Source organism: Callithrix jacchus, chromosome 11 (genome assembly GCF_049354715.1).
Source record: "Callithrix jacchus isolate 240 chromosome 11, calJac240_pri, whole genome shotgun sequence".
Taxonomy (NCBI): Eukaryota; Metazoa; Chordata; class Mammalia; order Primates; family Cebidae; genus Callithrix; species Callithrix jacchus.
Window position 1 is genome coordinate 103,587,899 of NC_133512.1, and position 14,343 is coordinate 103,602,241.

Sequence of the window (14,343 nt, forward strand, 5' to 3'; positions counted from 1 at the left end):
TAACAAGATCTGAAGTTGAGGCAGCAATTAAGAGCCTACCACACAAAGAAAGCCTGGGTCCAGACAGGTTCACAGCCGAAATCTACCAGACACACAAAGAGGAACTGTTATCATTCCTTCTGAAACTACTCCAAATAATCCAAAAAAGGGAATCCTTCCGAAATCATTTTATGAGACCAACATCATCCTGAGACCAAAACCCGGCAGAGACTCAACAAGAAAAGAAAACTTCAGGCCAATATCCATGATGAACATAGATGCAAAAATCTTCAATAAAATCCTGGCAAGCCAATTGCAACAGCACATCAAAAAGCTTATCCACCATGATCACGTAGGATTCATCCCAGGGATGCAAGGCTGGTTCAACATACGCAAGACTATAAACGTAATTCACCACATAAACAGAACCAAAAACAAAAACCTCATGATTATCTCAATTGACACAGAGAAGGCCTTTGACAAAATTCAACAGCCCTTCATCCTAAAAACCCTCAATAAACTCGGTATTGATGGAATGTATCTCAAAATAATAAAAGCTATTTACGACAGACCAACAGCCAATATCATACTGAATGGGCAAAAACTGGAAGCATTCCCTTTGAAATCTGGCACTAGACAAGGATGCCCTCTCTCATCACTCCTATTCAATATAGTACTGGAGGTTCTAGCCAGAGCAATGAGGCAAGAAAAAGAAATAAAGTGTATTCAAATAGGAAAGGAGGAAGCCAAATTGTCTGTATTTGCAGACAACATCATAGTATATCCAGAAGATCCCATCATCTCAGCCCAAAATCTCCTGAAACTGGTAAGCAACTTCAGCAAAGTCTCAGGATCCAAAATCAATGTGCAAAAATCACAAGCATTCCTATACACTAATAACAGACTTAAAGAGAGCCAAATCAAGAATGAACTGCCATTCACAATTGCTACAAAGAGAATAAAATACCTAGGAATACAACTAACAAGGAATGTAAAGGACCTCTTCATGGAGAACTACAAACCACTGCTCAACGAAATAAAAGAGGACATAAACAGATGGAGAAACATTCCATGTTCATGGTTAGGAAGAACCAGTATCATGAAAATGGCCATACTGCCCAAAGTAATTTACAGATTCAACACTATCCCCATCAAGCTACCAATGACCTTCTTCACAGAACTGGAAAAAACTACCTTAAACTTCATATGAAACCAAAAGAGAGCCCAAATAGCCAAGTCAATTCTAAGTAAAAAGAACACAGCGGGAGGCATCACACTACCGGACTTCAAACTATACTACAAGGCTACAGTAATCAAAACAGCATGGTACTGGTACCAAAACAGAGATATAGACCAATGGAACAGAACAGAGGCATCTGCGGCAACACAACATATCTACTTACATACAATCTTTGATAAACCTGACAAAAACAAGCAATGGGAAGAGGATTCCCTGTTTAATAAATGGTGTTGGGAAAACTGGCTTGCTATATGCAGGAAGCAGAAACTGGACCCCTTCCTAACACCTTACACTAAAATTAATTTCAGATGGATTAAAGACTTAAACATAAGACCTAACACCATAAAAATCCTAGAAGAAAATCTAGGCAAAAGCATTCAGGACATAGGAGTAGGCAAGTACTTCATGACCAAAACACCAAAAGCATTGGCAACAAAAGCCAAAATAGACAAGTGGGACCTAATCAAACTCCACAGCTTCTACACGGCAAAAGAAACAGTCATTAGAGTGAATCGGCAACCAACAGAATGGGAAAAAATTTTTGCAGCTTACCCATCTGACAAAGGGCTGATATCCAGAATTTACAAAGAGCTAAAACAGATTTACAAGAACAAAACAAACAAGCCCATTCAAAAATGGGAGAAGGATATGAACAGACACGTTACAAAAGAAGACATACATGAGGCCAACAAACATATGAAAAAATGCTCATCATCACTGGTCATTAGAGAAATGCAAATCAAAACTACATTGTGATACCATCTCACGCCAATTAGAATTGTGATTATTAAAAAATCTTAGGTGGGTGGATCATGAGGTCAAGAGGTCAAGACCATCCTGGTCAACATGGTGAAACCCCATCCCTACTAAAAATACAAAAAATTAGCTGGGCATGGTGGTGTGTGCCTATCCCAGCTACTCAGGAGACTGAGGCAGGAGAATTGCCTGAACCCAGGAGGCGGATGTTGCGGTGAGCAGAGATCACGTCATTGCACTCCAGCCTGGGTAACAAGAGTGAAACTCCATCTCAAAAAAAAAAAAAAAAATCTGGAGACAACAGATGCTGGAGAGGATGTGGTGAAATAGGAAGACTTTTACACTGCTGGTGGGAGTGTAAATTAGTTCAACCATTGTGGAAGGCAGTGTGGTGATTCCTCAAGGACCTAGAAATAGAATTTCCATTTGACCCAGCAATCCCATTACTGGGTATATATCCAAGGATTATAAATCATTCTACTATAAGGATATATGCACACGAATGTTCATTGCAGCACTGTTTACAATAGCAAAGACCTGGAATCAATCCAAATGCCCATCGATGATAGACTGGACAGGGAAAATGTGGCACATATACACCGTGGAATATTATGCAGCCATCAAAAACGATGAGTTAGTGTCCTTTGTAGAGACATGGATGAACCTGGAGAACATCATTCTCAGCAAACTGACACAAGAACAGAAAATGAAATACCACATGTTGTCACTCACTGGCAGGTGTTGAACAATAAGAACACATGGACATAGGGAGGGGAGCGCTACACACTGGGGTCTTTTGGGGGGAATAGGGGAGGGACAGTGGGGGGTGGGGAGTTGGGGAGAGAGAGCATGGGAAGAAGTGTCAGATATAGGTGAAGGGGAGGAAGGCAGCAAATCACACTGCCACGTGTGTACCTATGCAACTATCTTGCATGTTCTGCACATGTACCCCAAAACCTAATGCAATAAAAAATTTTATTTAATTGGTTTAAAAATAAATAAAATAAAATAAAGTAAAGCATATGTTGAGCTATAAAACTAGTCTTCATGTATTAAAATTATTCAATATGCTTCAACCTTATTCAAGTCAACAAAATATGTTAATGCATTTTATGTTGTTGATTGGAGCACAGCCATTTACTGCATAACAATGTATCAGTCAATGACAGATAATGTATATGACAGTGGTCTCCTAAAATTTTTAAATCGCTGAAAAACTCCTATTGCCTGGTGACAGTGAAGCAGTTGTAACATCCTAAGGCAAAGCATTACTCACAGGTTTGTGCTGAAGCTGGTGTAAACAAATGTATATTAACATATTTTGTTAATGTCTAGTAAAAGTGTGTCAAACTGCTAATGGAGGGCTTAGTTGAGGGAGGGTCATATAACCTGGACTGAGCCAATTTGCAGCCATCCTGAGACTTTTTTGTTGAAACTAGCAGACAATTCAAGGTTTTGTCTCCCTTATCATGACATGCATCTCTTATCATGACAACACCTCCAATGTTACTTTTCCCCTCTCATGGAGGAAGTCTATGAACAATGTAGGAGAATAAGTCCCACAGAGAAAGAAAAGCAGAGAAAAATATAGAACGGTAGATATACCTGATAAAATATTTTTGGGCTCTCGATTCACTTACTCACGATACCAGTTTATTGCTATATTCCACAGTAACATATTTGACTGTTAATTTTGCTTATGCCAGTTTGTTTTGGGCTTTATCACTTGCAACTGAAAGTCTGCTAAGGGCAATGATATCATTACAGCTCTGTGGGTTTTTCAAACTTCAGCAGAATGTTGATCCACGTGGCCGGGCACGGTGGCTCACGCCTGTAATCCCAGCACTTTGAGAGGCTGAGGTAGGCAGATCACTTGAGGTTCGGAGTTTGAGACCAGCCTGACCAACATGGAGAAACCCCATCTCTACTAGAAATACAAAAGTATACAGGCGTGATGGCACATAGCTGTAATCCCAGCTACTCGGGAGGCTGATGCAGGAGAATTGCTTGAACCTGGGAGGTGGAGGTTGCGGTGAGCCGAGATCATGCCACTACACTCCAGCCTGGGTAACAAGAGTGAAACTTCATCTCAAAAAAAAAAGAAAAAAAATCATTGACACACACACACACACACACACACACACACACACACACACACAAACTTCGTGTCAGAGCACACTGACGTATTTTGAGAGGGGCATCTTTGTTGAGGTTTATGTTGCCTTTGGAATTAGACAAGCCCGGCTGAACTGAATCTAGGCTCTCAGTATAGAATACTAGCTGCCTGAATTTAGTAAGTTACATCATTTTAAACTCTATTTATTTGCACAATGTGTATAATCATATTTGAAAAAAAAGAACAGATACAAAGTTATAGGGTTTAGAAGGCCGCTAAAGTTTGAAATTTGTAACTCCAAATACTAGCTAAACTCACTCTGTTCTTTCAGATTTTTCTGAATCTTCCTTAAATACCCTAATGCCCTTCTTAAAATTTTCTAAATGCATCTTGGCTCTTCACAAGTGAATAAACATCTATTTTTCTAATAGAATGCTACAAAACATAGTCATTAAATAAGAAGCATAAAGAATATGCAGTCATGTGCCTACAGTGCTGAAAAAGGCTTGATAAGAAAACACTCCTAAACTGCCACCAGGCACCTGGCCAGAAACATAACAAAGAGTCTCTGGAGACTAAGGTCCCCCAGCAGTATGAACTCCCTCAACAGCAACATCATCCATACCGTTGCAACTACAAAGGCCGAAATTCGGGGTAAGGATCACAGTTTCTAGACAGTTGTGGTTAGAAGAGGGCTATCAGACCTTCTCGTTCAACCACCCATCTTAAGTTTTTTTAATAACATCTCAGTTAAGTCATCATCCAATTATACTTGGTGTAGAATACAATGCACCCCAATAGTGAAACAAAATCAAGGAGAAATGAAACCATATTGCTAGAAAACATCTCTTCATACATTCCCATACCTTCTTTTAAATCAACTGGTAAATAGAAAAAGTTGAAACTTAGCAAGTATTTCAGCTGAAGCCTTTCGATGAGGTACCAAAGCTGGTTCTCTCAGTTGGTATCTGATAGATCGGTTTCTGAAATCCTTATTGTAACTTTCTTGTTCCCTAGGCAACATTATTAGTTTAGTGTTTTTTGTTAGATTTTAGCTCTCTCTCTCTTCCCTTTCTCTCTTGCCATTCTCTCTCTTTCACTCTGAGATTTTCAAAACCTCCACTGAAGTACAAACTTATAACTGTGAACATATTAAAATATTACATCTCTGTTCAGTCTTCAAAGACTATGAGGTGTATTTTACTTGTTTTTTTATGAAATTATAGCAAACAGTTTTTTTTTTCAGGGCAAAGATGTAACAGAAATTTGTTGAAATCAGTAATCCTCTGAATAAACACAAATGTGTTTAACTTTCAACTTTGGAAACGTGTTTCACAAACTTGCTGTTTCACAGGTGGTCAATTGAAGTTCTTTCATCTCCTGCACAGCTGGATTTGAAGGAAGAATAAGCAGAGTGGATAGACTATCACAGAAATTAATCTGCAATCTTGATTCTTTTAAATCAAAGAAAATAAAAAATAGATAATAAAAACCCACAAGTGAGCGAAATCTATTAATTGTGAGGCAGATTAACCAACCAATGCCTATTTACACCATCTGCTTTTTACCCTAAGCACCTCTTTCGTATCTTTGCTATTCTGTCTCTGCCCTAGGGAATTTATGCCGGTCATTTAACTTGTCAGAGCCTTCTAGCCTTTCTCCTCCCCTCTAGTGAATGGTGTGCCAGGCCCCCACGACCTCTTTTAATACTTCTCCAATTCTGCTTATGTGCTAAATCTGAAGTTTATTCAAGAGCTCTGGAAGAGAAGCTGTTGTTGAAGCGTTTTAGAAATCCTACATTGAACTTATATTCAATGCAGAGGCAGACATTTCCAACACACCCACAGTTAACTGAGACTCCATTTGCCTTATCTACTGATCTGGAAGTATGCTGCAGAGGTGAAACACCAGCATCATGTCTCACTCTGTGTGTGTGACCAACACTAGAAAGTTGGCCGTGTTTTCAATTTTCACATGTCTAATGAAAGACATGAATTTGGTAGAATGGGTCTAGCATCACATAGCTATTAATATAAATAGAGGTGTGTCTGTCTCTTTTTCCTGATTTATTTTCCTCTTCTTGTCCATTCTAAGGAACAGCTAGAATTATATTTTTAAAGGTATATCATATTAAATTATTTCTTTGTTTAAGATCTTTGTAGGTCTTCCCATTTCACCTAAAAGCTTCAAATCTTTCAATTAGCCAACAAAACTTAACATGAGCTGGCTCCACTTAGCTCCCTGGCCTCCAACTCACTCCACTTCCTTTAACTTTTCAACTTGCTGAATCCCATTTTAAATATTAACTTAAAATACTTTTCAGTTAATAGCATTTTTAGACATAGTTTATTCTTCCTTGCAGGCTGTAACAGGCTCAATCCCTAAAGGCCAAACTCACATGTCACTTAATCAGAGAGGTCTTCCCTGACTACTGTGTTTAGCAAAATTATCCCTGAAAAATGAGTATCTGAAAAAACAAAAATCTGGAATGCCTAAAGTACTTTACATATTTTAAAAAAACACACAGAGAATTTGACATTAGAAGATTTGGCCTATAAATAATATTAAAACAAAAGTTTATTGTTGAAGTAAAATAACACAGCTGGGCACAGTGGCTCATACCTATAACCCCAGCACTTTGGGAGGCTGAGGTGGGCAGATCACCTGAGGTCAAGAGTTGGAGACCAGCCTGGCCAACATGGTGAAACCCCATCTCTACAAAGAATATAAAAATTAGCCAGGCATGGTGGCGTGTGTCTATAGTCCCAACTACTCAGGAGGCTGAGGCGTGAGAATTGCTTGAACCCAGGGAGCGGAGGTTGCAGCAAGCATCCTAGATGGAGCACTGCACTAAACAAAAAGCAAAAACAAAACTAACAAACAAAAAATGACACTAGATATTAACTTAAATCCACATGAAAGTGTAAAGATGACCAGTAACAATAGATAGATAGGTAAATGTAAAATACAGTATAAGGTTATTTCTCCTATCTGATTTAAAAGACAGCTGCATAAAAAAATAATTATAAAATGGTACTAATGTGATTATAGTACATAAGATTTAATTTATATGACAATAATAGTACAAAGGAGGGATGAAGGAATAGGGATATTTTGGAACAAAGTTTTTGTATACTATTAAAATGAAATTGGTTTTGATCCAAACAAGATTTTTTTTTTAAGTTTAAATTCCAGGGCAACCAGAAAAACAAACAAACAAACAAAACTAACAAATATGTAGTAAAAGACAAATACATTAAAGGTAATAAAAGAATGTATCTATTTAATGCAAAAGAAGGCAGTAGTAGAGGAATAGAAAAATAGAAAATATATAAAACACACAGAAAACAAATAGGAAGACAGCAGACATAAATCTTATCAGTAATTACATTAAAGGTAAAGGAACTAAATGCTCCAAACAAAAGATAGAATTATTTAAAATATAATCAAAATAATGCTATCTACAAAAGATCTAAATCAACAACTTAACCCTCAATGTTAAGAAAATAGAAAAAAGAGCAAATTAAATTCAAATCAAACAATAATAGGGAAATGACAAAAATTACAACAGAAGTAAATGAAATTGGGGAAAGAAAAACTAGAAAAATCAACAAAACTGAGGTTTTTTTTGAATACATTATTTAAAAAAAAATATTTGGCTGAACTAACGGAGAAAAAAATAAATTCAAATTACTAAAAGCAGGAATGAGGTAATATCATGACTGAGCTCAAATAAATAAAAAGGATTATATGATAATAATGTGAACAATTATATTCAACAAATTTAATGACCTCAATAAAATTGAAAAATTCCTAGAAAGACACAAACTATTAAAACTGACTTATGAAGAAACAGAAAATTTAAATTGATCTATAACAAGTAAAGAAATTGAATTAGCAATCAAATAACCTCGAACAAAGAAAAATGTAGAACTAGATGCCTTCATAGATAACTTCTAGAAAGGCCTTTAAAAGTGATTTTTTAGAAAGCATTTTTGTTTGATATTGTATTTATTCAGTAAAGTATTTAATTATTGCCAAGTGTGAGCTGGATGGACCCTGGTGCTGAGCTCCAGCAAGCAATCATCCCATGTAGGGCTTAATCCCCAGTAAAATTGTCATATTGGACATGTCTTTATTTACTTTTCTCTTTCCTCGCTGCCACTTCTTTAGTTCAGATTCATTTATTATATAATTAGCATTACTGGAATGACTCCCTAGCTAACCTCCCTGCCAGTACTCTTTTATTCTCTTATTAATTTGCTAGTGATCTTTCAAAAATAATATTATATCAAGCAATTTACCTGCTTAAAATCCTTTAATATGTCATTTTTGCTATCATGAAAAAGTTCAAACACAATTTCACCTTCAAAGCCCTACATGATTTAACTCTTGTCTATACTTCTTTAAAAAATTATTTAAATAGCTTTTGGGGTACAAGTGTTTTTTTGCTACATGGATGAATTACATAGTAGTGAATTCTGGAATTTTATTGTATCTGTCACCCTAGTAATGTACATTGTACCTCATGTGCAGTTTTTTATCCCTAGACCCCTTCCCACCCTCCCCTTTCTGAGTCTCTAAAGTTCATGATGTCATTCCATATCCCTTTGTGTACTCAGCTTAGCTCCCACTTACAAGTGAGAACATGAGGTTTTTGATTCTCCACTCCTGTGTTACTTCACTTACAATAGTGACCTCCAGCTCTATCCAATTCGCTGCAAAAAACATTATTTCATTCCTTTTAGTGGCTGAGTAGTATTCTATGGTGTCTATATACCACATTTTCTTTATCCACTCATTAGTCAATGGGTACTTAAGTTGGTTCCACATCTTTGCAGTTGTGAACTGTAATGCTGTAAACATTCTTGTGCAAGTGTCTTTTTCATATAATGACTTCTTTTCCTTTGGATAGATACTTAGCAGTGGAATTGCTGGGTCAACCTCATGACTGTCCCTCTCCTCCACCCAAAATTGCAGCTTCCAGACATTCTTCTAGTTCCATGCTTTGGTCAGGTTGTCATCCCTACAACATGTTCTCAGCTTTCTGATCTCAGTCCAAGGCTCCCATCATATACCAAGTCCTCTGAAATCATGTCAGTAGACTTCTACAAACACCTTCTCCTGGGCTTACTCCCACTATAACATTGATCTCACTGCATTATAATTGCTACATTGTCTGTCTTTCTTACTATGTGGTCATGTCCTTGATTGCAAGGACTGTATCTTACTGACTGTAGTGTCACATAAATCATTCATCACCACTAACATATTTTAAAAAAGCACTCCATTAATATTTATTGAATTAATACCAATAAAAATTCAGTCTGGTATCACGGACTCCCTTTAGGATATCTGCCTATTTCACAAAATTTAGGAATAGATCAATTTTATGGTGAAGTTGACATGTGAAATAGATTTTGGAACATATGAGCCTTCAACTTTGTTTTGACTCTGAAATTTTGTGATAATGTGTTCATAAATGGAAAAACTGCAGATCAAACAAGGTAATGAAGACACAAAGGCAAAGAGGGTCCCCCTATTGAGACTTATTAAGCAGGTAAGAAGCCCCATTATCATTATATATTTTTCTCTTTCGTCTTCTTTCCTGTCCCCTGTTCAGTTATTTCTTCCCACTCTTTTTTTTTTTTTGGCCATATTTTGGTTTTTCACCAAAGGTGAGTTATACTCTCAGAAATCCCAGCCAACTAGATTTATAAAGGTTGAATAGGGCCTTATTGGATGTATGTGAGGTAGAGTAGGAGAAGGCTCTTACAATGGACATAAGGAAGACTTCTACACAGCAGATTGACTGATCCTGATTTTCAAAAATTCAATTTAGAGCCATATTGTTATTCATTGGCTTGTCCAAGTAATCTGTTTTTCTGAAATTAACTACATCTTTGGTCTTTTATACTTGTATCTCATTGTATGTTTATTTATTTTCTTTCCAAAATTTCAGATAAAGTTTCTTGAATTTTTCAGAGATTAGAATGCTTTTAGGCCTTTAAATGAGATCCCATGCATATACAATAATTTTTTTGCAAAATTGTCTATTCACTATTTAGCAGTTACTGAGGCTCTGCTTTCCTTTAGATAATACTGTCATTGTGTACAAACAACCCTTGGCTATACTGTGATCAGAGTGAACAAGATCTTTAATTGATGTTTCTCCATGAATCACAAATATATTGCATGTGGCTACTTACATCGTGTATTATTGTGAGCAAATTTTCAACAATGAATATGCATTTGACCGAAGACAAACATTATAACCTTTCTGAAATATGGAAAAATAACCAGTTATCCAGTGTAAGAGCTAGGTGTAGGTCCATGATTACAAACAATGTAACAAACCCAACAGTACAATAATATGGTACAGTTTATTCAAATTACTATCAAGACAAAGAAATGGAGACTAAATAAGTGTGACAGGTCTAAGGTGGCAGTGCCGTACTTCAGTAATTATGCTGCTGTGACATAAAACTACTGCACATCTCACACCCTATCTCAACCACTCAGCCTCCTACATAACATCCGCAGTACATGCTACGTCATCTCCTTCCTGGTTGCCAGGACAACGTAGTTTATACCTGTCAAATCTGTGTTGGGTGGAGAACAATGAGGCAAAGCTGTTTTCTCTAAGTTATGCTCATGAGTCAGGTTGGCAGCGTTGATGTTAACCCAGAGAATTTCCATAATAGTTTATGCCAGGCCCCCTTCACCTCTTTATTCCTTAGGCTGTAAATCATAGGATTCAGCATTGGTGTCAAAATGGCGTAAAAGAGAGAGATCAACTTCTCCTGAAGGGCAGAGGGACCAGAATGGGGCTGGATGTAAGTGAAAATGGCCATGCCATAGCACAGGGCAACCACCGTGAGGTGAGAGGCACATGTCTGGAAGGCTTTCTTTCTTCCCTCTGTGGACTGAATCTTTAGGATGGCGGAGATGATCCGGATGTAGGACAAAAGAACCAGGCAGAAGGGTGTCATCAGAAGAAGAATACTAGATACCATGATGGCCACCTCATTGGAGGAGGTGTCCACACAAGCCAGCCTGACCACTGCTAGGATTTCACAGGATATGTGATCAATAAACTTGTTTGTGCACATGGGCAGCTGAAAGGTGATGGTGGTATGCACGAAAGAGTTAATGGATCCACTGACCCAGGATGTGACAGCTAACCTAGCACACAGCACTCCGTGCATGATGGCCGAGTATCGCAGGGGGTCACACACAGCCACATAGCGGTCATAGGCCATCACTGCCAGGAGAACAAACTCAATCCCACCCAAGGCCAGGGAGAAAAATAACTGTGCTGCACAGCTCTGGAATGGGATGGCTTTATGTTCTATAAGAAAATGTGCCAACAGCTGAGGGACTATGCTTGTGGCATAGGAGACATCAACAAGGGAGAGGTTGGTGAGAAAGAAATACATGGGAGTGTGGAGTCGGCTGTCCAGCCTGATCAGAAGAACAATGAGACAGTTTCCCAGCAGGGTCACCATGTACATGACCAAGAACAGGACAAAGAGGGAGACCTGAGTGTCCCAGTCACTGGACAGGCCGAGGAGAATAAATTCACTCACCCAAGTCTGGTTATCTCTTCCCATTAAAATATTCAAGGATTATTAATCTGTGAAGAGAGTCAGAAAAAAACAGAATCTGTTGAGTAACCATAAGAGTGACTTTTTAAGAATACTATGTATAGGACCTGCCAGTGCTAGCCTCAATCTTTAGATTATTTGTGAGGTTAAACTAACAACCTGGATTCCAACATGCATTGTATCTACTCTGCTTCAGAGAGACAGGCAAGACCCTCAAAAAGGACATGATTTGTCTCAGGGAGGTCAGCTAAAGCCTGGAGATGATGTAGTGCAGTTTTAGGAGTTCTACATTTTTACCATCTTATTTGATTCCAGAGCAAGAAGAGCCTGGTAATTGGAAATTGTCAGAAAAATGATAAACAGTGAAGACAGACAGTTGGAAACTATCTCAAATATGTGGACTGGACTCAACTTGATGAAATATGTATATCAATTACAAAAGAAAACATTGGAAGAGGCAAGGGTCTTGTGGAAAGAGCCTGGAATCAGAGAACCTAGGTTTTATCTAGCAGGTAGGTGATTTTTCTTTAGTGACAAGGTTCATAGGCAAGACAGGTTACTATTAAATGACTTATAGTTACTTTTAAATCAAACTTACTTAGGTTATAGGGAAGTACTCGGTGTACACTAACTAGTAGTACTAGTACTAGGGGTGTCAGCAGTAAGATGACTTCTGCTTTGGGGGTGGATAAGGTAGCAACTTCGCTCTCACATCCCCTCCACAAAATAAAATATAAATTGGTAGCAACCTCTAATAGCTCTAAAGGCGTGGAGGCTTTGAGGATTCACTGGTTTTTTGATAGGCTTTGGTTTCTTCAATCATTAGTGGAATAAGAGAGGACATTGTGATGGCATCTTGTTCTTTGCATTTTTCTCTTTTCTACTTGCTTCTGTTAAGAATCTATCCTTTAATATGGGTTTAAAAGAACAAAAACAAAGATATGAATAGTTAGACGTTTTAGACACCAGGGATGAATCAAAAGCAGTTGTTTAAAGACCTTCTTCGACCCTGTCTTCAACAAAGAAGAGGTGCTTTGGAATGGAGATTCCCTGATGTTTTCTTTTGCAAATGCTTTTTCAGTAAAACTACTGTGTTCATTATATCATCAGTTGTGAACCTTAAACAGAAACAGGTTACATTTGAAAACGTTTTGGAACTGATTCCTTCTTATTTCATGTCATTCACTAACTTTTCTTTTATTGCAGTGCACACAGTAAGAGAAACTAGGAGAGAAAGGAGGCAAGGGCATTGAGGCCAGAAACAGGTCAGACTAGAGTGCCTTAGCAACAAGAGAAAGACTGCCAGTGCTGCAAGTCTCTTACTCGATAAAGGATTAAACAAAACATGTAGTTCCAGAAATGCCCGTCTCTTTCATGGTTCAGAATCACATCTATTTTTTCTAAACTCTTCCCTAATGTCCTCAAAACCTTATTCCTCCTCCAATACTTCCTCCCTTACTGCTCTGTCCTGATGGGTCCTCAGGGTGCTTTTCTTCAATCTTGACTGAACTGAGAATACATCTGATTGCCTCAAAGAACACATTCTAGTTTAAACTATACAATCTCAAGTATATGTTTTCCTTTAAAAAAAATCTGTCAATTCTTATTGAATAGACAGAAGATGTGCACCAGAAGTAGACATTTTTTCCACTAATTAGGCAAATATCTATGAAGTGCCGTCTTTGATAGATGTCGAGTTTTTGCTCATCAGTGGAGGAAAAGACACAGACACAGTGATCTTCCCCACATCATTTTCTCCTCTGCCTCACTGGAGACCCTGCAAGCCCATGACTCACTCCTCCTCTCAGCCACCCCACACGTCTCTCCACTATAGTCTATGTCACATTACAAATGAGTGACAGTGTCTCATCTCAGAGAAAGTGTGAACTGCAGAGTCTAACAGCTGCTGTTTTGTATCCACATCTGTTTGTTCTGCTTCCTGAGACTTGGAGCAAGTTACTTAGCCTCTCTGAGTCTCATATTCTTCATGTGTGAGATGTGCCTACTATTGGCCAGCTGAAGGGTCCCGGGTGAAATTAAAGGAGTTGGGGGACTAAAGTTCCTGCAGGAGTGCCTGGGACAGGTGCCGGTTGTTTACTGATGATCCTTAGTCTTCTTCATTCACACGCCCCCTGCCATCCTCAGGTTTCTCTTGCTCCTGAGCAACTCCTTCTCCCTCTTTATAAAAGAAAATATACAGACATCTCGATTAAGGAAGCTTTACTTTATACATAGCATTCTAAATCCCCTTCATTTCAAATCTCTAATGACTGAAATCCATTTTCTGAATTTACTTCCTGATATTAATCCCTTAACCAGTGGAAATTTCTACCCTCACTAATCTATAGAACTTGAAAACTTAAAGGTTACTGATAACCTGTCATCAGCAACTCCAGAGAATTTTATTCTATTTACATTCTTGAGTTAGTTTTTAACAATGTTGCCTGTTTGTTCCTTCAAACTCTCAATTCTGTCATGGACTTCTGTCCTGATCTTCCTCCAATTGATTTGCCTTGTAAGAATTTTTAACTTCCTTAGTTCTGTTCCATTCTATGAGCATTTGCTACAGTTCTGTGCTTAGAAGTTACACTCCTACAGTTTTTCTTGGAAGGCTTGTTATTTCTAGCTATAATAATTACTGTCAA

The 14,343-nt window shown here is 37.9% G+C and overlaps 1 protein-coding gene across 1 annotated transcript; it reads right to left on the minus strand.

Annotated features, from left to right (window-relative positions):
- Nucleotides 1-10,231: 10,231 nt before the first annotated feature.
- LOC100385360 (olfactory receptor 2F1) lies at nucleotides 10,232-11,716 on the minus strand. Its single transcript, XM_002751901.6, has one exon. It carries the CDS (start codon nucleotides 11,702-11,704, stop codon nucleotides 10,751-10,753), a length of 954 nt encoding a protein of 317 aa, XP_002751947.3. The 5' UTR covers nucleotides 11,705-11,716; the 3' UTR covers nucleotides 10,232-10,750.
- Nucleotides 11,717-14,343: the final 2,627 nt, after the last annotated feature.